The sequence below is a fragment of the Cyprinodon tularosa genome, unplaced genomic scaffold (assembly GCF_016077235.1).
Source record: "Cyprinodon tularosa strain WSP-4 unplaced genomic scaffold, ASM1607723v1 ctg973, whole genome shotgun sequence".
Taxonomy (NCBI): Eukaryota; Metazoa; Chordata; class Actinopteri; order Cyprinodontiformes; family Cyprinodontidae; genus Cyprinodon; species Cyprinodon tularosa.
Window position 1 is genome coordinate 77014 of NW_024039755.1, and position 26568 is coordinate 103581.

The 26568-nt window shown below is 37.8% G+C and overlaps 2 protein-coding genes across 3 annotated transcripts in view; both read left to right on the forward strand.

The window, feature by feature from the left end:
* The first annotated feature begins 1414 nt into the window (after positions 1 to 1414).
* Positions 1415 to 3902, forward strand: LOC119776985 (small integral membrane protein 32-like). The gene is made up of 2 exons (XM_038275707.1): positions 1415 to 2071; positions 2335 to 3902. The coding sequence occupies exon 2, from the start codon at positions 2363 to 2365 to the stop codon at positions 2708 to 2710; it is 348 nt and encodes a 115-aa protein (XP_038131635.1). The 5' UTR covers positions 1415 to 2071; positions 2335 to 2362; the 3' UTR covers positions 2711 to 3902.
* Positions 3903 to 7523: 3621 nt separating this feature from the next.
* The window catches only part of LOC119776986 (protein diaphanous homolog 1-like), a 140255-nt gene continuing 121210 nt past the window's right edge, over positions 7524 to 26568 (forward strand). For both annotated transcript variants that reach the window (XM_038275708.1, XM_038275709.1), the window contains exon 1: positions 7524 to 8256. In XM_038275708.1, the coding sequence (XP_038131636.1) occupies positions 8158 to 8256 (99 nt within the window). In that variant the 5' untranslated portion in view covers positions 7524 to 8157. The remainder of the gene's footprint in view (positions 8257 to 26568) is intronic.

A 26568-nucleotide genomic window follows, 5' to 3' on the forward strand; every position in this document is an offset into this window, starting at 1 on the left:
AGGGCTCACAAACTGACCTGATCTATGTCCTTATATCTAAAATCTGGGGGTGGGAAGAAGTGTTAGTATCTGCTGGATGCAACAGATTTTTTTTTCCTCCAAGAGAAAAACCCAGCTCTCCTCAGGGTTGTCAATGATATCCTAAATTTAGATTGTGAAAAAAATAAAACATGTTTCAGTTTTGTAGGATCTGTCAGGGATTGTTGCTTCGTCTTATCAAACAGAAGGTTTTCTGTGATAACTGAGGAGATAGACTCATGCCTGGCACTTCAAATCTGTCATTTACTGCAGGTGTCGATACATGGACTGATCCTTTTTCTCTTTTCTCTCACTTAATCTACTTCAAAAACTTACCTGAGTGTCTTAAAAATGCCTCGCTGGTGATTCACCGATCTCTTATCATAGAAAGGGACGACTCAATAGCAATTCTTGGCAGTGATTAGCAACTAGAAGGCTCTTAAATGTTTTCTGCTAAATTACAGTAAAACAGATTGCTCATTTCTGCACGGAAGAAAATTTCCAGTAACATTGTCTCATCCATTTGAATCATAGGTGTTATAAAAACGACCATTTACATCTGTTATCTGTCTCCAAGAAACCACTTTAGTCCCTTTCTGTTTTATAGAAACATCAATTCATGCTTTGTTTTATCAAGCGAAGATACCATCTCCCTCTTTTCCTGAATAAAGAATGAGTCAGTCTCCTGTTTGCAGGTGATTCAGTATGGCTTACCAACACCCCATTCTATGATGGTAGTATTACAGTACAGTCTCTTGAACTTTCCTTGGCTGCCATACATTCAGCATCCAGGGCACACTCCCATTGACATCAGTGGCCTGGTAAATTGATGCACTCACTTTAGCCCCATCAAATCTTCAATCAAGGTTGTTTGATTGTCCATTAATCCTGACTGAAAATGAGAGGAGGCTGTGAAATAATCTTCCTTCCAACATCAGATCAGCTGCTTCTCTTAAATATTTGTGTAACACACCTAAAGTCTCAGCTCCTGTGCTTTTTTTTGACTCTTGTGATTTATGTTTATTCATTGATTGCCTAACAATTTATTGTATGGTGTCCACAAAATGTTGTATTCTATTCACTTTGAAACTTATCATTTGGGAAATAAAGATCTATTCTACTGGTTGGTCAATCATATGAGGTAATACATGCAGCCTCCAGTCTAACACCTTTCCACTGCTCTCTCATCACTCCAGTGTGAGACATTCCCCATGCCGGCCCAGAAATGAACCAGAGTTTGGAATGGACTTCCTGTCACCAATCTGAAAACGGACCTTTCTAGTTCCACAGACCAAAAAAAGATAGACGGGAAAAAAAATAGAGGGAACATCAGAGACATGATGTCCGGGGATGTGCGTGCCTCCTGATCTGCAATTCCCTCCCTCCCTCCTCCTCCTCCTTCTGTTTCTCCCTCTCTGTCACACGCAGGCAGCCCAAAGAGAGGATGTGAAGCTGTCTATGACCTGGTGCGCTTTTGTGGTTTGTTATCTATCAGTCCCCCTCCTTCTACCTCGCTTTAGGAGACCCAGATCGATGAACTCTTAAGGGCAGGCCGTAGGAACAGTATCAAATCAGCACTCATCGATTCTTTGCGGGATAAAAAGGGCAATCAAACGCGCGAGCAACGGCGATCATCCCTGACTCCTGTGCGCGCAAGCAGGAGGTCTGCGGCGCGCAATTCAGGCTACATGCATGAGCACCGGCGCTCAACTTCAAACTCCAAATCCATCTAGATATTGTTCCATTCCTTGCAGAAGGGGCAGTTTAATGCATTTGGGATCGAGGTGAAAGCGATGTTTTGCTTTGGTTTCGTCTCCAGGCGTGGATTTGGTGCCGTCCGCTCACTGTGACAGGGGACAGGGAGTTATTGCAGCCACTCGGAGCCGCTCAGCTTGTGTGGGAGCCGATAAGAAGCTGTCGCCGCGCGGCGGAGGAGCAGGCGGCTCGTCCTTGGCGGCGCTGGAGCGAACAGAGCAGGGGACGCAGAGGAATGCGGATCCCAGATTTGGACTTCTCTAGATCACCTGCGGAAATCTTCGCAGCTCACACTAAAGTAAGTGTCCTTTTTTTCCAGCAAATAAATAAATAAATAAACAAATAAGACAACAAATCATTCATCTCGAGTTTTGAGCTACTTTACAATAACTCCAGAATACTTTGGTGGGTTTTGCTAACGTTCCTAAATAGTATTATGTTAACTCTCTAATTGCTCATTTTTTATTCTGCTATGAATTGTTAATTAACCTAAGCCGTCAGTTGGAAATATATTATTTCTCCCGATGCTTTTCTGTTTGTTTTTTATTATCTGGTCTTCAGCCGACCTTCGGTGCGCCCCCCAGCCGCCATGCTGAGGCAGATCCTCCTAAACTCCACCGACTCCCCGGACTTCCACCTGGTGCTTATGGCTCAGACCACGACGCACGCCCCTTCCTCCCTGAACGCCTCCAACAGCGGCTCTGTGAGCGTGGAAGCCCTCCTGAGACCCACCACGGGCAGGGGCGGAGGAGGAGGGGGGCTCCGGGAGGGAGAGCTGCACAAACCGGACCTGATCACCTACATAGTCATGTGCCTGTTGCTGTTCCTGCTGATCCTACTCATTGTGTTCTTCATCAACTGCCAGCTGAGGAACTCCTTCTTCGCCTCCATGCCATATGACAGGTCACTGAGAGAGGCCCGGACCTCCTACAAATAACCTCCCAGAGGGACAAACCTCTAGAATTCATGCTATATAGTCAGCTTTAGTTGCACATTTGTTGGATCTCCAACCTGGAATGTAATCAGTTATGATATTTTGCCCACAGATCTGAAAAAGGTAGAAACACATCAGTGGGGACCTGCAAAATGATCAGGGAGGACTGAAGTTTCTGCTCATGTAAAGAATGAAACGTGAAACAGTCAACCTCTGCCATGATTCACCTGAAACTTTCTACAAAACGGAAGCCAATTTTTTTTTTTTCCAGGATATTCATTCCAGTCATTCGTTCCAGCATTAACTCATCCAAATGCTTACAAATCTGACGTGGCGCCTGCACTTTGCATCACAGAACTGAGCCCTGGGCCTGTTTTTCTTCATAAAAACATGGCTTACAATGAGTCAATGTAGAAACTACTGTTCTAGTCTGTAAAAAAGTATTTTGTAATACTGTAAGTCTGTCTTGTCTTGTGAGGGAATTATAGTAATACAATCTGAAACCTTTTGGAACTCTAAAAATATCAAATGACAGATTAAGGTGGTTATATATTGCTGCATAAAGAAACTGATATGTCTTCTGGAGTCCTTCCGGTTGTCTACTCATGAGTGAACAATACAGGAGAAACTGGTGTAAACCGCTGATGTGAAAGGCCAACTGTTTTATCATTTATTAAGCCCACAGAGGCATTAACTTGCAGTACCGCAAGGCTGTTATTCTTATCAAACCTTTACTTTTATAATTAACTTCTCATAGAAATAATGTGATATCATAAAATCCAAAAGAAGAAGGACCCGTGGCTCAGTCCTGTGTGATAAAAAAAAAAAACCCAAAGTGTTTTTCATTGCCACCGGTGATGCTCAAGGCTTTCCAGACTTGTTATTGGGAAACATCACTCACATACCAGGACAGATAAAATGGGCTTGTCTCTGTCTCTCTCTGAATGTTAGTGATAAAGAGGAGATTATGTCTGTTTACAAGTTTGTGTATGTCTGAGTCAAAGTTATGCACTCAATTATACTTTGTTATATCCATGAAAAATGCAGCAAAATAATACTAAACATTTATTCTGTCCAAATTTCATCTATATGTCTCAACTAATATCAAGTCGAAGGGCAGAGATTCCCATCCAACTGATAAGGAAAATGTTCTTGTTTTGTTTTAATAAGTAAAGAATTGGATGATTATTTTGTACTTTGGCATAATTTGGTGTTGATTTACCATGACAGATTTGAAATGAATGTATGAAAAAAATATATTTTATTTGCAGTTGCTGTACTCTATGTAAAGTCAAATCGAAACAAACTAACTAAACATCTAACCAAACCAAATTAACCCATTCTGCTACAGTGGGCCCGGGGAAATAACCGCTGTTTACATTTCAACCACAAGGTGGCGCTTCAGGTCTTATTATTTGTGTGCGCAGCAAAGTTGCAGAGCAAATTGCTGAAGGCTGGGAAGATATATATAAGTATATTTACAGAAAAGTTAAATAATAGAGACTGAAAAGTGAATCCCTTAAAAGAGAGGTGTGCAGTTTGTCTTTTCACGATAAAGAACACCAGGGTTAACTAATCTTTTTTTAAGACATGAAGAATTAGAACGTCTCCATCTTTGCTGTCAAGGAATCTGTGACCTAAGGAAAATCAGATGTTGATTATATGAAGATTATAGTGGTGAGAAAGAAAGAGAATAGTGAGGGAGTGGATGCACTTTTACCTTGGAAAGAGAAACACTGGGAATAGCTAAATGGAGTGAGATCCCTCTACACAGGTTTACAGTGAGCTTTGAGGAAAACCATTTTCACATTTTAGGTTTTACGATGGATTAAATAACAAAAAAACCTAACAGATATTTCCTGAGGAAACTTTGCCTTCCTCTGAAGATCCCCTAACTTTAAAGCTATTTAGAGTATTTTATTTCCAGCACAAGAGACTGAAATTCCTCACAGATCCAAACAGATGAAATGGCCTGTTTTGGTTACAGACATTTGCTTATACATTTCCGTGTAAAAGTATTTATAGGCCTTGAACTTTATTGGCATTTTGTTCAATAAAACCAGCTACATCCGTGTGTTTTGTTGAAATTTAAACTCACTGACTAACACAAATTCCCGCATTGTTTAAAATTAAAGGAAAGAGGCACAAGAAAATTTGCCTCATTAAAATAAAAATCCCAGATGTGGCAGATGCTTGTAGTCAGCCTAAATAAATCAATGCTTTCTCATCCCTTTCAATACTATTACATCCACATATTTTTAGGGATGGTCTCTACCAGCTTTGTAAATGTTGATTTCACACTGACATATCTGAAAATTCTGTATTTTATCACCAGATAGCTAAGTCCAGCTGTAGATAATAATGATAATTGAACTTTATTGATCTCACATTGGAGAAATTTACCTCTGCATGTAACCCATCCCCTTGGGGAGCAGTGGGCTGCCATTGTGGGGCGTCCGGGGAGCAGTGTGGGATAAAGGCTCTTGCTCAGAGACGCAGTCTCTGGGAATCGGCTCTATGCCATAACCTCTAGGCCCGCACTCCCCTTATAACATACATTTTATAAATGTATGTTTTTGAGATTCCAACACATGAAAATGCTCTGATATAAACTATCCCATCATAACTTTGGTGTTTTATTAATTGTTGTACTGGAAGGCGAACCACAGCACACCATCCTGGCTTGTGCAGCCTGCAGCATGTTTTCCTTTAAGGATGTGATAGGTTTAGTTCTTTTAATCTCATATGAATTTGGGTTAGTTTCACACCTTTGCTAAAGACAAGTATCCCAACAAACAGGATTTCATCCCGCTCATATTTTCCTGTGGGGAAGCATTGATCAGGGTGAAGTGCAGAATTTGCTTTAGTTTCTAGAGTTGAATTCTCACCTCACATTTGTCATGTAGACCAAAACATGTTTGGTCTCTTGTGATCAGAGCACCTTCCTCCACAGCTTTACTGAATCATTGACATGGCTTATAAGCAACTATAAATCTTTTTTTTTATGTCTCCTCAATATTGACTTTCTTCTTTCTATTGTTCCATTAAGACTGGATTCCTGTGTAAAAATACGGGGATGTTAAAAATATTTACTTCATTTTCTTAAATGTACAAATAATGGTTTAAAAAACTCTCTGGCAAAACTAAAGTACTGATTAAACTCCTTTACCAAACTAAAGGTAAAATATAAATACAGCTTTTACATTGTACCTACAGACAAAAACATTGAAGTAACCTTTTTTTTTGAAGGATACAAAATACTATTTTGAAAACTGGTATTTAAACAACAATTCAATGCACATTTAAAAGTTACGTTTTCCTGTTTTACTCACCGTGCTGGTAAAGAGAACCTAAAATAAATTCTAACTCGGTCCAGTTTTGTTCTAAATTAAAATATCAGACAGGCTAATATTGACTGAACCGAACAGAGGTCCTGCATCAACAGCTGGATACTTAGAGCTCGTTTGTTCACAGCGCAATAGTTGCAAATAGAGTTAAAGTTGAAATCGAAGCCTACATTTCAAATCTAATAAAGGTAAATGTGTGCCTCAGAATCCGATCCTTCGTCTGCAATGTTTCCCAGCCCCCCCCCCCCCCTTCATCCGTGTCATTATCAGTTTTTTTGGTAAACAAACTGGGCTCAAACTGGGCTGGACAGGTTCTATAGCCCTCTTAATTTTTCCTGTGTTGTTGCAGCTGTTGTCCCCTGTTTTTATCAAACATGTATAAAACTAACAGATAAATACATGTGTTCAAATGTATGGAGTAAAAGTAAAAAGCTCTCAGAAGTACAAATATTTAAGTAAGGTACATAAAAAGCTACTTAAGCACAATAACTAAGTATTTCTACTTAGTTAAACCTCTGCTCAGATATTAGTTCTCAATATTCCACATATTCTCCAACCTTAGTTGTGGATCTCTGCAGCACTTACATTTTTTAATATACCATTTTCGCTCCTCTCTGACAGATGATCACGCTTCCTATCCTGTCAGTGTATGTGGGTGCCATGTCTTGGTATGTTTTTCGCTGTGCCATTTTCAGATTAGGGAAATAGAACGACCTAAAGGAATGTTCAAAGTTTAGGATATTCTGCTTAAAATGTCTATTTTACAATATTTACATTCCAAAGGATCAACATTGTCATGAGTGTGAAAACATACTCTTGTTTTGTACATGCATTTTTTCACCCTTAACTATTTTTTTTAGCCAGGATTAAGAACCTGTGAGTGGTGGCTATAGCAAGATAATAAAAAAACATAAAATAAACATGAGAGATGAATACTTTTATGCAAATCTGCTTGCTAAATCCTCAAAAAAAAAACAAACAAAAAAAAAAAAACAACCAGCTGAACACCAGTTTTAATGTGCATAATATGAGCTGGTAGGTCATCCCTTAGGGATTGTAAAAGTGGTTACAATTTTCAGATGTTGATACTTCTAAGTTTTAATTTGTAACATTTTCCTTCCCATTCACAATTTTGCTTGTCTTGTTCTATGATAATAAAACCGAATAAAATGAAGTTTGTTGTTGTAATATAACTAAATGCAAACAAGTCTATACTTTTGTTAGGTACTCATGGGTAATTTAACATTTAAGTGTATTTTTTTTTAATGGAACTAAACTTTATTTTAAGTTAAACATTATTTAAAAAATGAAAGAGAATTCCGGTTGTATATCTTTGCACAGGTTTTGAGTGGGATGTAAACACGTGAAGAAGTGTTGATCAGTGCAGTGCAGTGATCTGTCAGTTAAATCCTCTCAGGTGCAGCGCCTGCGCGCAGGCTCCGCCCCCTTGGCATGGCTCCGCCCCCTTGGCAGGACTGTCAAAGAACAGGAAGAAGTCTACCGCTGAGAACTACTCGCTTCCCTCTCGTCAACTAGGGGTTAAAAAGTTCCCTAAACTTTGTCGAACAGCCATGGAAACCAACTTCGGACACAACATCGATTCTGGGCATCTATAAAACCGAACCCGCGTTGTTGTCGCCAAAAAAAACTGGCGGCAGCGGAACAGTCCTGGAGGCTTTTTTGTTCCGCTTTAACTCCTTACAGGAGCCCGTAAGCTAACCGCGGCCACAGCTAACGTTAGCTTTTTCTCTGCCGCATATCTGGGGGTTTAATATTACCACGGTGACCGTCGTGGATGGTGTAAACTATAGGAAGTAACGGAGGTAGATACTCATTGGTATTCCTCAGACGCAACAGGTTGTTTTCGTGCCACTAGAGCCGAGCAGCGAGGCTTGCGCTTTGAATTTCCCTCCTTCAGCCATAAAGACGGGTAGATTTGCAAAGGGGGGGTCGTTTGGCTGGTTACCAAATTATTAGCAGACCTCTGCTAATTGTGGCTAACCTGCCGAGATACTAACACAGGAGCTTTGGGAATAAACTTTACCCTCCAAGTTACGGAACATTTTTTCGCTACACGTGTCGACCTGTGCGTCAAATATTAATATGGATCAAAACACGGGGAGCTCATCTGCTGCACCCAGGAAGGAGAAGGAAAAGAAATCAAAGAAAAAAGACGACGATGGAGATGGGAAAAAGAAATTTGTGAGTATGACTTGGCTGGACATGAAGCACTCATCTGTTTTAGTCATCCGTAGAGTTGGGCTCAGGTGTTAAACTCTGCTGGTTAGGTTTTTCTTCCTCAGGTTTCACACAGACACCCTACCTGTAATTACTGTCACCACCACAGGCTGTTGATCAGCTGTACAGAGCTTCAAAGGCAGCACTGTGGTGTTCATGACTCTGGTCAAAGTTCTGCTTTATGAAGGAAGTTATTGGCTCACTGAACCTGGTTCTGCTGGAGGTTTCTTCCTGTTAAAAGGAAGTTTTTCCTCTCCACTGTCACTACAACCATGCTTAGTGTGAGGGATTGCATTCCAGTCAATGAGTCAATGCAATCAACTGGTTTTCCTTAGCAAGAAAACTTTGAATCAATTTGATTGTATGATTTGGTGAACCGTAAATTGCCTTGAGACAACGTGTTGTGAATTGGTGCTATATAAATAAACTGAATTGAAACTAATCAGCCCCTCACTTTCTTAAACTTGAAGTCCTCATTACTTCTGAGGCTTATACATTCCTGAGTGATTGCAACATGCCAACACAGGACTTCACATGTGTATTAGTACAGCACACCCCTTTTTGGTTGTAGTCTATTCTTTGTTTACAGAACTAGTGTGTTCTTGTCTGAATCAAACAGATAATGGAAGGAAGGTTTTTAAATGAATTAACTAACTTTTGATTTTAAGGTGTGGTTTAAGTTTCCTTCTGATGATTTAATGTTTTTGGTTTTTTCTATGGCTTTGTCAGCACATATGACTCAGGGTGCTGACTGGGTGAAGTAGTGAAGTAAGAGTCAACACAGCGATAAACTTTGTCATGAACCTGGGCAACTCTTGTGTAACTTTACCCCGTGGTCACAGTTAGCAGCAGGTGAAAACTGATATTGATCCCAAATGGTAACCGTAGAGGATGAGCTGATGAAATAAACTTTTCTCTGGCATATTTTTGAAGAGGGAATATTGAGTACAAAGTCTTCTAATTCTTTTTTTTATATCAACAGTAGGACAATAGTCCTAATACCAGGGAGCTGGAATTTAACTTGTCTTTGTCAAATTATGGGTTTGTATGTATGAGTCATGGGGTTTTAGATCAGTTTTTACAGCTTCTTAATGTTGCTTAAATGTTCAGCTTTCATGTGTGCTTAACTAATTGTATTATATAAAAAAAACGACCCAATGTGGTTAAATTGAGCTTATAAAACTATTTAACAATAACTTAATAAAAAAATTACACTTAATGTATTTTAATTACAACATGCCTTTTTTGCTTTTGATTGTATCCTTGCCTACATTATTTTGAGAGGATAAATACACTGACAATGCTTTGAAATAACATGTTTAGGCAAGGCTGCATGTCTGAGGATGCAGCTTAACTGAAAAGTAGGATCTTCTCCAGTGCTGATTATTATTTCTGAAAAAAAAAAATGTTAAGAATAAATCTTAATATAGATGAGACGTATCCAATTTATATTAAAGGTTAAAATTCAACAGGTTATATAGTGTTGCTTTGTGCCTGGGCATAAGTGAATGTTGCAAAATCACTTAATATAATTTACGGTTCCTTTACATTTGACATATATATATATATATATACATATCAAATCACATCTCTTAAGATTGTGTCACAAATACAGTTTTGCAGCTCTAACTATGGGCCTGTAGTTCAAGGCAAATGTTGTTGCATCATTATAATTGTTGAATCTCTTGAGAAATCTCCATGATGGCCAATCCACGTTTCTTCTTCTCCAACTTTATCACATTTCAGGTGTCCAGATGTTTTTATTTTTTTATCTTTAGTGTTAAAATTGCTGTACTTAAACAATTCTTTGAGTTTCGCTTTTTTTGGCTTTGGTTTGACTTCTGAACGGCTCCATGATGAACACAGCCAACAGAAGCAGGCAGTGTTGCTGTTAATCTCTATGCATCAGAACTCTCTCCAATATCCAGTGGTTTCCTCCTCCTCGTTTATCCTCCCTGCCAAGCATGATTGCTTTTATTGTCGGATGATTGGCTCATGTTGAAATTTTGTTTTGGGTTTTGAATTCTCACAGCTGCTCAGCTAAGTTTGCAAGATTTTCAAATGCTTCTTATTCTGGTTTAGATTTAGGTTACATATTCAAAGGAAGGGCTATTTGTTAAGTTTTTATTTGTCTAAATAAAAAAAAAGCCTTTCTGTTGAATATGATTGTGGGTTGGTTAATGGGGTAAGTTTCAGTGCCACTAATGCAGACTAATAATTTACATCTGTGAATAACAGCAGCAGAAGAAGAGTTATCTTCAAGTTGTTTTGCTTAATACCTTTAAGTTTGTTAATTCTTCCTTGTGCATACAGAGTTTCTCTCCAGGTCCCTTAAACTACCTCCCACAGTACATGGTGGTGATCATTTTTATTATACATCTCTCCATTTCCCTGAGATGGACTTGCAGCCTGTCAAGGTTTGCTGTACCCTGCCTTCCTGCCTAATGTATGGTGGAAAAGGGCACTGCCCTTCTGAAACCCTACACAGAGCAAGCCAGTCCAGAATTCTGATAGAATGATTGTTTAAAAATTATTGAATTATTCAGACTACACCTCTGTTGTCTGAGTGCGACAACAGCAGATATCTGTTATGTTTGCATTATTTTTACTCCCATAATCTGCCGGCCTGCTGCTCCTATGAGCTGCTCATTTCATCCTTTTAAATTACTTGATGTTTTGATTTTGAACAAAACATTTATTGAACAAAAATGTAACAAAAAACAGTTAAAAAACTCAGGTCAACAATACATTATTACATCAGCAGCTTGTTATATTTTAGCTCGCCCTCATCAGAAATGGTGCACAAAACACTATTAAAACCCCACAGTTGTAGAAAAAAAAAAAAAAAACTTCAAACCCCCAGTACTTAGAATTGGATCAGGAATCAGCTTTAGTAAGAGCGAGTTTTGATAATCAATTAATTCAGAATTGTCTAAAATGCTCATTTACCCCTAGCTTGTTTAGGGGTCAAAATATCCCATATGGTTAGTAACTCTGCAAATAATGGTGCATTTGGGCAAAAATACATTAATAATAAAAGAGCAAATTAACTGGAGCTTTGTTTTGGCCATTGATGATGTAGATCACAATAACGAGCTGAAATGGAGACATTGCAATCTGCAGGAGCAAATCCTCCTTTTGTCAATAAATTCCCTGTCTTCCTATGTATCGTATATTGGAACAAGGAAAGCAGATCCGTTACTTGGCTAGACCCTGCATCTAAATAACATTGCTCCAAGACCTGGACCTAATTAGGTTCCATTTTTATTGCTCCTTGGAGTTGTATAAATACTTGAGATAACCTTGTTTTACAGTGTAGCATCAGGTCTCAGCTGTTTTTCTTGTTGAACTGACTTCTCTGATTTTTATCTTTCTTCTTCATCTCATTGATAACATACCAGTTACAACAAATGGAATGTATCACATCTACTGTGCATTATCTCTGTGCAGCTTAAATGAGAAACTTATCCAAATCTGTGACTCATTCATTTTAGCACAAAAAAGCAGATGATCACAGTCGAATTAATTTATGGCACTTTGGTGTTTCGGTTCTTTTTTCTCCCCAAAATAAATCTCTATACATTAGTTCAGTTATAAATGACCGTGTTAAATAATCTTTAAATAACCTTAATGGTAACTGAAACTGTGGCTGAAGTAGACACGCCGATCCTTTTTGGAAAATTTTACTAGCTATTTTCACAGGAACTATTTTGCATCCCTCACAGTACTTACAGGTGTGTCAGGTATTTTGTTTGAAACCAAAAGCAAAGCTCCCTAAAGTTTCGTCTGTTCTCTTCACGTCCAGAGAGACAGAATGTCAGCATACATGAATGCTGCTGTTGTAAACATGCCTTCTGGCTCAACCCAGCAGCCAGGCAAAGTGGGGATTAGTAGGGATCACTGCCTTGGACGGTGGTTTGGAGACAAGGTGAATCTGAGATCACAGATTTTGTCTCCAAGTTGTTTTTCTGTTTCCATTGCTGTTTTCCCTGCTGATTCTGTGTCAGACGCCACATAATCAGGTGTGACAATAGTGTTTTGTAGTTCTGCGCCCCTCTTCTCTTATGAGTAAAGCCTACCTAAAAGAAAATAAAAGCCAGCCTTTTTCTGTGAGCATTTAGAGGTTATGGCTTTGCAAAGTTAAAGTACAATTTAAAATTTTTTACACAGGCAGTTTTATCTCTGTTTAAAAGAAAAACAGCTGTTTTGTTGTATTTCCGCAGTACCCATACCAATACGGCTCTTCCTGGGGATTGGCAACATTCTGGATATATTTACAGTGCTAGAACACCATGTTTTTCTTCATTTTATTGTTTGTTTTAATGTCTATTACAACAATATGTTTAGACAAATAGAATACCTTGAAGTAGTGATTAAATGTGTGATTTAAGTGCTGATATTTACCCATTTTTCATTTCTCTCTTGATAATGACCAAAATCACTGTTGTTATTACGTAAATAGCTATGCCATTGGATTACCTACAACAGCTTTTTGGCATTATGGTTTCTTTTCTGCTGTGACATAATGCTCTAGAGTTATTAACATTATACATTACAAAAACAAGGTGGTCTAATAATTGTGTCCATGACTGTGTATTTACTGTTGAGGATCTATTTTCATAGTAATTTTTAGCTTCTGATTTATCTAAAGCTTAACGCCTCCAAATTACAACCTTCACTTACTACTCCCATCCTTTTCTCTCCAGTTCCTAAAGGTAGGAGATGTTAAAACACAGTATAGACAGCAGGATACACTCAGATTCTTCAGTTGCTAAATTCTAAGAAAAGCAACTTGTTTGGCAATAAAAAAATTGTTCAACAAATGTTGATTCGTTTAAGGCAGATTAGGATATTTTCTTTTTATAGTAAAGGCTTTTATTCTGGTCAGTTCCCTAAGCGCATCCTGTAAAGTGTGTCCAGATGCATCTGATGCTTCTGCTGTTCCTGTGTTGTCTGGCTTTGCTATATCTACTTTGATAAGGGCAGTTTAAGTAGTTTTAATAAATTTTTAAGCTGAAAGTACACCTGAAAACATTGTCAAAATTATGATCCTGCCTTAAAATATTCTGCTGTCGAAGGCGCTCAGAACCCCAAATACCGGCGGTACGCTGTGACTGGGAATCCCCAGCAGCAGCTGCCCAAGGCCCGGTCGCCTCTTGGGGATTTTATCCTACTGTTCTTGGTGGCTGGAAGTAGATGGGAGCGTATTTTTTTAGGTATGTGGTACAAACTGCAGGTGCCAGGATAATAAAAGCAAAAGTATTTTGCCGGTAGGTTTTGACATTTGAAGTTAATTTAGGAGTTAATAAACTGTTTTAGGGAATTGACCGTAATGATCTGCATCAGCAGTGCTGTGTCTGTCTCCCTGCCAGCCCCCAGATCAGCTTCTCTGATTGATTGAAGTGGAGAATCAAGCAACAAAAATTAAAATTTTCCAACTCTGGCAGCTGCTGCTTGTGAAGCGCGTCACGCACCTCAGATGCTCAGAAGCTTATGAGGCGCTTCTTCAGCTGCTCAGATGCTTCATAATACACCACTTCTGCTGTTCTAGATGTGCTGCAGGACCTTTTGATGCATCTTGACGCAAGTCAACTATTGACTTTGTATGTAAAACAGCTGCTTCTGTTTGAATCCTGTCCGGTTTGAAGGTAGCATAAGAGTAATCTTTTGATTTGAGCAACTTGTTACCTCTGATTGGAATCAACATTTCCATTTTGGACTGGTAAACCTCAGTTCTGACTTGATATCTAGAGGAGGTCTGTGTAGGGCATTAAAGGTAAGGGTGATGGAGTCTTTCCTTTATCACAGACTTGCACCAGGCTTCTTGTGAGATTGAGCAGATGAACATATGTCTTCGCTGAGTTTGCAAGGATGCAGTAGGCTCCTTCTCCAATTAGAACAGAGCATACTTGATGCTCTGCTATGATCTGTCCCAAGTTCCATTCAATTGTTCTGTTTTACTAAGTAGTGGGATTTATGTTTGATTAATATTGTATAGTAGAATAAGAATAACATGTTTCTTTAACCACTATAGGAAATATACATATTTAATGTAAAGAAATATCAGCAGTAGGTTAAAAACAGAGAAAAAAATATTTTCCAATTGGGATCTCTATTAATTATAATATATATATTATTATATATAATATAATTATAATAATGCATTATGTTTTTAGACTTACATTACCAGTGAAGATAAGGGAAGAATAATATATAGCTGTCTTTAAAAGACTTTGTTTGAAGATTTGTTTTGGCTCAAACACTAATAACTGTAGATGATGTCAAGCTTGTTGGTTTGTTATCACATTTTTTTTTTAACGGGCCTTCATCTGGCTAAATGTGTTGCTTCATAACTGTATGATACATTTATAATAGCTGCAAAAGACTGATAAACAAGCTTATTTTTCCTAGGTGTTGCCGTTATCTCAGAAATAATTTTAGCGTGACTTTAGTTACACGATAGGCCGATGCAAAGTGTGGTTTTGAAATGAGGTGAGAACTTGTGCACACACCCAAAGGGAACCTTCCTTCAATAACACATTTCCCTGCCTACAGCTACAGCATTTAAATATTCAAACGATCATTGCTACCTGATTGGGTGGTGTTGATCAGAGGTAGAGATGTGAGCAGATTCAATATAGACAACAGTTATGACTTTCGTGGGAATAGTTTCTTCTTCTCCAATTGTTTCCATTACATGATGAGGCATAATAGTTTTTTGATTATTATTCATTTCTTTGTATGAATGAACAAAAGCACACCAACTAAAAGCTTTTGATTTTTTGTTTGTTTGTTTTTTTATTGAAAGGGCACAGGTTCTTTGCAGGAGAATTTTCCTTTATTAATTTTTTTGTCTTAATTTTTTTATTAGTTGCGTTAAAATCAAATCTTTAACCAAACCGAAGGAGCCGCCTGTAAACTGTTATAAAGCACTTAATAAAAAAGACCGCCTGTCTTTGGTCGTGATTTGGCTGTAAAAAAAATATGGCACCCTTTAATTTGCATCAGTTCTTTCTCCGGTTTAAATAGGTAAATCTCTTCTGCACGCTGGAACTGGGGGGGAAACGCTGCAGCTGGAAGGACTTTGTGTGTACCACTAAAAACAGCAGTGGGTTTTTTTGCTTTCATTGTTTATTTTGTTTGTTTGTTTGTTGTGGGCTGTTTTAACCTGTAGGCTCCCCAGAGAATCAATCCTAGCATAGTATTCTTGTTTTCTGTAAGAAAACATAGTGTGTTTTTAAGTAGCCTGTTTTCCTTAGGACTTGTCTGTCAAATTCAGTGGCTTTCCTAAGTCATCTCACTGAGTCATTGGACATTTCTTGAAAATCTTTAGCGCTATACAGCCTCATGCATAAAATGTTGAGCAGCTGTTATCTTTAAACTTGGTAGTAAAATGCTCTTGTGTACTGTAATTACTGTAACTACACATTACTCCACACTTTTCTTTTCTTACGCTGTGATTTGTGCAGCTGCAGGCAGGGGCGTACCTAGCCCTTATTCGTCCCCAGGTGATGTTCAGTCATGGGCCCTCCTCTTAAGTCAGCCTTCCTGCCTTATTTGACCCTGAGGCTGACAGGTGCTATGGATGTGGCAGTGTTCATGCTGAAACATTGTGAACCAGAGAACAATACAACTACCTTTTACTGTGTTTCCTCTCCTGGCCTCTGCAGCTGAAAAAATAGGTGAGGATCCTTCAGCGCTTGATAACAAATATACGTGTTGGTCTGCAGGGAGATATCATTCAATGGGCAGGCACCTCATTGCTTCATACAAAATTAGTGATCTAAATCAGCTGCTCTGTATAGGAGGCATTGCTTTTAGCTCCTTAAAGGAGCGACTGATAAAGGTAAAATTTAAATGTATCTCCCTTCTTTAAAGAAAATACACAATATACTTGTTATAAGAAAAATAGATGGAGGAAAAAATATTTTGTTTCAGCCACAAATACTTCGCTGTTAATGTTATTCAAACGAGAAAGTTTTACATTTTTATTTTAACTTATTTTTTCTTGAAGAAAAGATTTCATCAAGCTTTTGAGTTATTTAGAAAAAAATCTTGTCTGTTTTAAAAAAAAATCATTCTAATGAACAAATTTTTTAAACTTGGACAACCTCAGAAACTGATATAAAGTTGATTTTCGAAAATCGTGGCCCAAAGGTATGATCCTAAAAAATCACTTAATTATTTTGTTCATGATGAGAGTTTTCAAAGCTTTTGATTAACATGGATTAGAGCATCTGTAGTATCTATAAAATATTTTCTGTAGAGAAAAAGGCGTTAACCTTTAGAGCTTAAATATAATAGAGCCTCATCCTGGACATTTCTTGGACCCTCTCTTTTGGTTTTTGTTAGTATTTACATAAAACTGGATTTATTTGGACTTTGAGTAAAACTGTATCTTTATTAGTTTACTCTATAATTTTATATTACACATCAAATCAAACTAAATAAATGAAGGAACTGATTCATTGCTATTGGGCTATTTATTTCTTTTTTAATAATACTGTCATTGCATCAGTACAGAATATATGGCAGCAGTAGATATGTTATGTTTCCCCCAATTTATTGAGCAACACATATTTTGTCTGCATGTAGAACTGTAGCTATACTGAGTGCTGCCATGTCATGATCTAAAGGACCTTTAATGTGTTTTGCTACATTAAAGGTAAATGGTTTGATTTTGACTGATCTAAGGAATGGATATTATTTATACCCTGATATAAATCCAGCTAGAATCTTCCAGAGAGGATTTTTGCTGTTTACAATCACAACCAGACTTTTAGCTCAGGTAACATTCATCTACTTTCTTATCCTAATGATGACCGCGGTGATGATTAGTAGAACAAACCTCCATCTCACGTCAAGCTGGGTTCTTAGATAATAAACTGTACCTTTGATTTTTTTTCCTCGTCTGACTCAGTATTAAGGCTCGATTGCTATCTTTGGTCTGGATTAATCCATTTCTTTCTGTTCTTGAGCCCAAAGACGCACCAGGCTCCAACTCTACAGATGGCATGGAGGCTGCTCTGAAAGCAGCCCTGTTCCCCTGTTGCTTTGTTATTTTATTGTTTTTGTTTCTCGTTTAATGGATGAGGCAGGCCGACGTCCCTGGACTGAACAGCTGCTCTGACCGTTAATACTCAAACTGCCAGTCCGTTCCCGCCTGTACCCGTTGTGAGATGCTTCATCTGCTGAAATATCTTTTTTTTTTTTTTTTTTTTTTTTCTTCAGTGAAGATATCGTTTTTGAAATGCAGTTGTTGGTATAAGAGGTGGAGTAGATGGTAGAATCTTATTTGGTACTCATTCCTCTGACATGATAAACACTCTTTTACTCAGCCACAGTGTAGAGTAAGGATGTTCAACTCCAGTCCCCGAAGGCCGCTGTCCTGCAACTTTTAGATATGTCCTACGTCCAACACACATGATTTAAAGGGCAAAATGACCTCCTTAGTATATAGTCTTTTTCTTCAGGGTCCTGGTAGTGATGTAATTATTTGACTTGTGTGTGTTGAAATGGAGAAGCATCTAACAATCGCAAGACACCGGCCGTTGGGGACTGGAGTTAAAGAGTCCTCTTATAGAGGAAATGTATGGTGTTCTTCCATTGATGTCTTCCAACAAGAGCAAGGATATGTATGATTGTCTATACCTTGTCTCTTTTAGGGATCACTGCTTCAGACTTGTTTGGTATATACCATTTCCTTCTTGGTTATTTCCCATTATGCTCTTGAACTCATAGACTGAAGCATATTTTAATCTTCATGTGAAATGGAGAACAATTTACAGTTTACATTTAATTGAGGCATTAGGTTATTGCTTGAGGCTAAACGTGGTTCAATTTCATTAGTGTGGTTTAAACTGTAGAAATAAAACATGGCAAAAAAAAATCTTTTGGGAAGATTTAAGACAAACATCTAAGTTAGGGCTACAGATAATGGCTATTTTGCTAAAAATTAGCCTGTAAATATTATATTTGTATAGACCAGTTGAACTCTGGATATGGCATAATTACAGACAAAACAACTTAAAAACCTTAAAAATGTATTGCAAATTTTGAATTCATTGTAAATAGCTACAGCAAGTAGCTATGAATTCAATGCTCAAAAACTTGACTTTAAATATGAAATCTCTATATAATATAATATATATATATTAGGCTTGTCCCGATCCGATACGTGGATCGGATCGGGACGCCGATATTGGCAAAAAATGCGTATCGGCAAAGCATGTAAAATGCCGATCCAGTTTAAAAAAAAAAAATCTGGTCCGTATTTTCCAGTTTCGCCGATTGAAACGATCCATTCCACTATTTTGCGCCAGTGTTTCCCTGTTTTGCATTTTTATTAAATCTTACAGTAATACTTGCACCTTTAGCTGTTTACGGTTTTACTGCTCACTGTGCAATTTCAGATTGCTATTCATAATTTTGTCCAGTTTGTGTTTATCACTTAATAAACAGGTAAGTTTGTTGTTACCAAGCATTGTGTTTTATTCAATCTCACCTAATTTAGCTGGCTAGATGTTATCAAGAGTACTAAAACCCTTTTCAACATGAGTCTTACAACTAAGGCTAAATACTTTAACTTAAACTTAAATACATGCTCGGATAGGCTGGTATCGGCCAGTATCGGTATCGGATCGGAAGTCCAAAAACAATATCGGTATCGGATCGGAAGTGCAAAAACCTGGATAGGGACATCTCTTATATATATATATATATATATATATATATATATATATATATATATATATATATATATATATATATATTTAAACTGACTAAAGTTTAAATCAAACTAAGTTAGAGGTTTTGTTCTTTGCTCCCTCTGTCAACAAGTTAAAATGACACATATGTAGTGCACATGCTGTTGCATGTACTATATATACATTTTCTTTGTAGTTTGGGCTTAATTAGTGCAAGACATTACATGGTTTAGTTGGTGTGCTCCAGTTGTATTCTAAATTAGCAAAGGACTATGTTAATAATAGATTACACCTTCAGTACTAATATATGCTTATTTGTAGCCAGTGGAAAAGTTTTCTATCTAAGGAAGCAAAAACAAATCAATGATTTTGCAGTGGTCCAATGTCCTGATTTAACGTTTTCAGTCTAAAGAAATTACTTGCTTTTAAACAGGAAGAGACCTCTGTAAGAACCTGACTCATAATGAGTGACCATCTGCCCATAGTGATTAGATGTTAACAAAAACAATCAGGAACCCAAACAAATCCAGAAGCACTGGTTCAGCCTGTCTTTGTTAAACAAAATATACTCTGATGTAATGACAGAAGTGGTTCCATAAATGGCTGTTTTTTGGAGAACTGGGCCACTATAAATATCTACAGAGGGTGAGAAAATTGATGTTTTGGCAACAAAAACTTTGATAATGGGGGCCTTCATGTATGCTGGCTTGTCTAAACATAGATGCATTGGGCTAGATTTAACTTGGTTTCAATACCTTTAGATAAGGTGCAGACATGATGATGGTTTCTTTGTTTTCTAGTAGCCTACCGCATGACTAACAGCACAGCTACGTATGGCTCAGAGCAACCAGTGTTACTTTAAAATTTATAGAAAAGGAAAGAGTTTCAGGGTTTGCCTTAAAGGAGAAGTCTGCTCATATTCAGAATTTAAACTTCTGAAAGTACTTAAATATAAACTTATTACATACTGTTCAATAAATGATAAGTGTTTTAATTAAAATTTCATTCAAATGTGCTTTACTGGAGGCATCCATGTTTGTCAAAGAACACTACTGCCACCTACTGGTTTGTGACGTCACGGTGCGGTATTGGCTGTTGAGCAAGTCCCTATGCTGTATCTGGTGTTTGTCACAAAGCGCTGTTATGCAAATCATCTTGAAAACAACAACAAACCCGTGGTGGTTAATGAATAGGAAAGGTAAAATAACTGTTTTTTTTTCACTTTTACCCAATGTATTACAACATCCAACTGCCATGCACGTGGGCATTGTCGGTATAACTATGGGTCTGTTGAATTTCAATGGTGAAGTCCTCTCGAAATCTTCAATAATTGTGTTGATGTGTCCAGTAGTTCCCATTGATTTTGCTTATAAAGCGCGGAGAATGGCCCAAGGCTTACAGCACCGTGACGTCACTGCCGAAAGATGTCAGGAGCGAGGTGTTACTATATTTTGGGCAAAAATGGCCGGTCCCAGACTCAGTGATCCTGAATACATTTATTTTCATTTTTTTACTGATTATTGCTAAATTCATGAAATCACTGCAAAAGTATTGGTTATTCATTGCTGACCGGACTTTTCCTTTAAAAGAAGACGGCATATTTGGTCTGACATATTCAAACTAGAAGCTGGTTCTGAATGAAAGGAAGTTGACCTACTCTAGTTTTACGGGGCGTGATTGTTGAGAACATAAGGAGCATTTTAAATTGAAGTGTGGATTTAACTGGGAGCAAATTAGGAGAAGCTGTTAAATGTTATCTCTGCTTTGATTCTGATGCTTCACTGCCCACAGTCTTGATAAATAACAGTATTTATCTCATGTATCATTTAAACCACTGCTTAATTAATACAATAGTTACGAATATAAATTAAACTGTTTATGTTTTGAAAGAATTAAATTGTTATTAATTAGTTTCCACTTCTACTTAAAATTGAAATATCGAGTTAATGACGAGGAAAAGGATTCGGTTTAACAGGGCATACATCTTTTACTTTTTCCGCTGCTGGTGGCACCACTAGAACATCAAGGGATCAAGTATTTATAAAATGTTTGCATATGCAGTGAGAGAGACTTTAGTGTGTTAATGTAAGAGTTTTCTCATTAATTTATTGTAGAAATATTGGCTCAAATCAAATTTATTTTGTTATAAATTAGGGATGCACGATATAATCGGCCCCCTATCGGTATCGGCCTTAAAACGGAATATCGGACATCGGCCACCCCACCGATTTTTAACCCGATATTTGATCAGATTCTGAGTTTCTAAAGTCTAAAAAAAATAAATAAAAAAATACTACTTCTTCTTCTTCCTCAAAAACTTCATTTCACAGACGAGGGAAAAAATATTGATACATTAAAATATCACAATATCTTCATATGCTGATATGTTGCCATTTAAAAACACCATATCAATCTCTTTTACTAATGAAATATTGCTATATGTCATCGTTATGCTACGAAATCCCCCGAAAATTCACGAAATTTTACCATATTTTTATATGCTGATATATTGACGTGGTATTGATCTATTTTACTAACAAAATCTCACAAGAATTTGCAAAATATCACAAGAGTTTGTAACAGAACGATGAAATTTCACGAGATTTTGAAAGTAAAATAGATCGATACCGCGTTTTAAAAAATCAATTTGATATCAGCATATGAAAATATATTTGAGTATATTATTTTTCAAAGTGTCAGAAATGGATATTTTCAATGACTACTTATTTTTGTCCAGCTTTAACATCGGTATCGATATCGGCTACATGAGTTTTAAAATATCGGTATATCGGATATCGGCCCAATATCGTGCATCCCTATTATAAATCATAAACATAAAGTTACAGAGCCAATTGTTTAATTTAGATATTCACACACAAAAAAGATTATTTGTATTTAAGATTGAGATTTGGCGACAATATGTAATTGCACATATTGTGTCCTCTCTACTCATAAATCAGGTCGCAATGATTGGGTTAAAGTTTCATCCATCTCTGTAAAGGAGGAAGAAGAGCTCTGTGTTGCTAGGACAAAAATCAAAATTGCAATTATTTTCAACTAATCTTGCAATTTTTATTGTGATTTTTCTTTGCACTAAGAAAAACCATGTTGATGTTTTACTTCAGGGTTTCATTTTTTCCATGATCCTGAAAGCCTGCTTGTTCAGAATTAAATACTGCAGGACTTTGCTGTAACATTTGCATTAACAAGTTCTTACTTCTACGATAATGCACAGATCTAGCTGCAACTCTCTGTTGCCTTTCTGTGTGACAGAATACCCACTTTAATCATATTAATGCCACCTAAGGGAGAAATTTGTCTTACTCTTGTTAAATGTATTATGACTAAAATTGAGATCCTCTGCGATTTGAAAATTGCATTTCTCTAAATTGCGATTATATGGCAAATGCCATAAATTGCCCAGCCTTAGTGGCTGCAGTTATTTTTATATACTCACAGGATGGAAATCTCTTCGACTATTCAGTCACTTCAAGTCTCTGCAGTTCACTGTGTTTTTCCAGATTGGCTTTAGCATTACTTTTCATGCGAAATGTATGAGTAAAAAAACTTGATATAATGACGTGTTACCTACAGTGAAAATCACCAAATCCAGGCTGCATAATGGAAATTATAGTTCTCTTTCATACATTTACTGTTCAATTGAATCACTGATTTAAAACATGGCTTTAGAGAAATAACTCAGTCTATATGAATATATTGTCAAAATGAGGATGTATTTCACCATTAATGCTCACAGGCTTCGCATTATCACTGCAACCACTTAAGTGCAATTAGGCTACGTTCACACTGCAGGCCTTAATGCTCAATTCCGATTTTTTTGTGAAATCTGATTTTTTTGCATGTCCGTTCACACTTCCAAGTATATGCGACTTGTATGTGATCTACTGTGTGAACTGAAAGCGTTCAACCGAAGTGTCCCGCATGCGCACTCGAGGACGCGATGACGTCACATGTAGCAAGCGTCCTCAGTGTTTGCGGAAGTAAACATGACTCGTAATACCGCAGCGTATATTGCGTTCTTTAAGTTCTTCTCCAACAGGAGCAGGCACATTACGAACGAAATCTTTTTAAGAAGATCAAAAAGAAAGAGAGCCAGATTTCTTGAAATGGCGTTTTGTGGGGCAGTAATAGCAACGTCCGTACAGAGCTCTCATTGACTGCTCTCTGTGTTATCTTCCGCCATGGTTGTTAGTTTTTCCCACCTCCGCTTAGTAGGACGCAGATTAGTAACGTTTAGTAACATTTGTCAAGTATCAATGACGTGTAGGTCGGATGAATGCGACCTGGCCGTACAGACACAGGTCGCATTTGAAAAGATCAGATACGTATCGGATTCAGGACCACATATCCAAGTGGCCTGGGTCGCATTTGAAAAAATCCGATCTGTGTCGTTCAGACTGTCATAAAAAGATCAGATACAGGTCACATATGGGCAAAAAAATCGGAATTGGGTCACTTCAGGCTGCAGTGTGAACGTAGCCTTAGTCTCTAAAACAGCGTATGTTCAAAGTAATGAGATGTACCATCCATTTGCATTTTAAATTTGGTTTCTGTGTAGAAATTACCTTCATTTTTTTCAGTTTGAAAATCTATGTGACCCAACAGAAAGTGAAAAACACTTTAAGGCATGTCTAGATACACAACAGGTAGGAGGTAAACAAACTAGTAAGGAGGATAACAAATAATGTTGTTGAAAGTTTTTAATAATGGCATAATAAAAGAACCAACAAATGTGGAGTACACAAGTGGGCTTAGCTGGAAGTGCTTTTGATTAAAAAGAATCTGCATTATTGCAAAGTGCATCCTCTTTCAAGCGTGACCTCTCCTCTGTGCCTCCAGCATTGTGCATCGGTGCGGTAACATCCTGGGGGAACCACCTCAGCAAATGCTTCTTCTTCTGTACATGTAAAAATGAAGCAGGCCAGGTCATGAGTCCTCAGTGCCACTTCAGTCTGACTCAAATGTTCAGAGTCAAGTAGGAAATGTAGACATGTACTTGTTCTCTAAATCTCTTCAGTTTCTTTCTTTTTCTCCCCTACTCTCCATTCCACCAATAAAAACCTGTAAGCTTGAACAAACCCTCTACTGACTGGTGTATCTTGGTGCAACAGGACTAAGTTCTGCAGTGAATAGAGGATGTCTTCCAATGTGAAACCAGAGAGTTAAATGGACTGTTAATTGGAGCGGCTGTTTGGGTTGGACTGAATAATGGCACTGTAAAGAGCACCTGTTTGGGTGTAGCAAATGATCGCAGAAAGATGTGATGGGAAACTTAAAAAGCTGAGCTATCACTTGAAAAATAACTAAAGGGTATTGAATCACGCCCAAGCTAATTTTTACAGCGTCTACATTTTCGTCCAAAGTGTTGAATCATCGTGCAAATGTATTTACAGCTTCAGCACAATATACACACACGAAGACAACGCTCTCCTTTCAGGTTCACAGCTGAGGAACATCTTTAGTTCAACTTAAACCCCTTTCCGACTGGCCGAAAAACCCATTTAAACCCGGGAGCAATCGACTTTTAGTGGCAGTGGGAACAGTTTACTGACACGTATCTACCTGGGTCAAATGAATCGGCCAGCGACCCCTTTCAAATTTGCCTCTGCTCTGATTGGTATGCTGTGGGAACACCAGCATGGCATTGACCCACAAAATTAAGTGACGGCATTGAATGCAATGTACGGACACCAACAAACTGCGCCAGCCACGTATGTTCTCACAAGCTGAAACAACTCTGTTTACATTCGATAAAAATGGAGCAGCACTGGTACGAGGGATTCGAAAAGATAACAGAGCGAAACAATAAAGCACACTTACTACACCTTGGCTTCATTACGTTGCTACCTTAGTGATTTATGTCACACAGGTGACATCAGTACAAGTGCAACATGGTGTCACCAGACATGCAGCCGCGGGCGGCAGAGGCCACTCAGCTTGCCAGCAGGGGGTTAGACCCAGCTCTTTTTACCAGTGGGTGAGAGAGTCAAATGTGGATTGTAAGCGGTTCGACCCATGTTTGAAAAACACTTGTAAAGCCAGTATTTTTAGAGTGAAGAGGCTTTAGGAAAACAAGATTCATAATAAGCCAAAGAGTGACTGTTTTATCCCTTTAGTTCCAATCTTTTTGAGCTGTGGGGCCATTATATTCAAACTACACTCTGTGGAGACTCAATGGATGTTGGAATTCAGTTGCTACTATCAATAATGGGGATTCTTGGCAGAAAAAACAATCAAAAGGTCTCAAAAGGCCACTACATAACACCACACAGTTGATGCTGATGGCATATTTTAACAAGCTATCTACTGTTGCTTTTTTTGGGACAATTTTGAAGCAAATATTACCCTTTCTTTCTCCGTTTATGTTATAAAACTGACACAATAAAAGCAAATCTTGAGTCTTAAAAAAGGAACATCAAAAAAATTCATAACACTGACAATGAATTGCAAAATGAGAGAGCTGAAATGCATGTCCTTTATGTGATCTCAAGGCATGGCTACTGAATTCACTAGTAAATCATCCAACCTATGCACAAATTGGCTAATGCTGATACTGTTAGAGTGATAATTATAAAATTATTGTGTGGACATATGAAACATTGAAAGAAAGAAGATGCTACATTTGTATCCTGTGATTCAACCAGAAGGGTCATAAACTTTTATGACCTCCAGTAGGTCATGAGGCAGAATCACACGGTTGTGTGACTTCCATCCAGCCAGTTGGTCAATTCACACTATCTTATTACCTGCATCCTCCCAGATAATCATTACTGGGTCTTCTGTTTTAGGCCCGCCTGTTTGATGTTGTAAACTGTTAATAAAAGGCTTTGCCATGAAGGGATCTGGGTGAGAAGGTGCTGGTTTCTGAGTCAACACCTTCTCTCCGCTTCTGCAGAGGCTGACGTCGAAAACCCTGTCTCTGTTTTGATTATTTCCTTTTAATCTTTTAAACTCACATTTCTCTGGATTAAAACCCAACAGATACAATGAAAAAAGAAATTATCCAAACGTACCGACTGGCTGATGTGTTCCCTTCTCATAAAAAATAAGGCAACGTACAGTGGGATGACAGCTGACCTGTTTTAAGGATATTAGAAATGGGATACAATAAACACTGCTCACTCTGTGGCCTCTTCCCAACTGGTTACAAGGTTCTGAGACACAATCCACTAATAGTTTAAAGTTTGAATAATATAGCACAAGAACTTCCACTTATGCTGTGCTTTATAGAATAGAGAGATATTGAGGAAAAGAAGAGCTTCATGAAGATGATAAATGAAGTTAACGTTACAAAAGGGCAAATCTGGATCTGAAGTATTTCGGTTCAAAAATACTTTGTCTTGAAGGGAAATTTAGTTTCATGAGAATGAGGACAATACTTGCATACTCACATTTTTGAGTGAATATATCATCTTTATTTTTCATGAAGAGATGACTTGCAGTGTGAAGTAATCGGTGTACGCCTTGTACAACTGTGCCAATTAGTTGTCTCCTAAAAATAACTTAACCAACATGATTTCTGGTTACCGCTTTATAACCTGAGGTTCAT

Coding starts and splice junctions, on each gene's coding strand:
- LOC119776985 (XM_038275707.1), top strand. CDS start 2,363: ATGCTGAGGCAGATCCTCCTAAACTCCACCGACTCCCCGGACTTCCAC.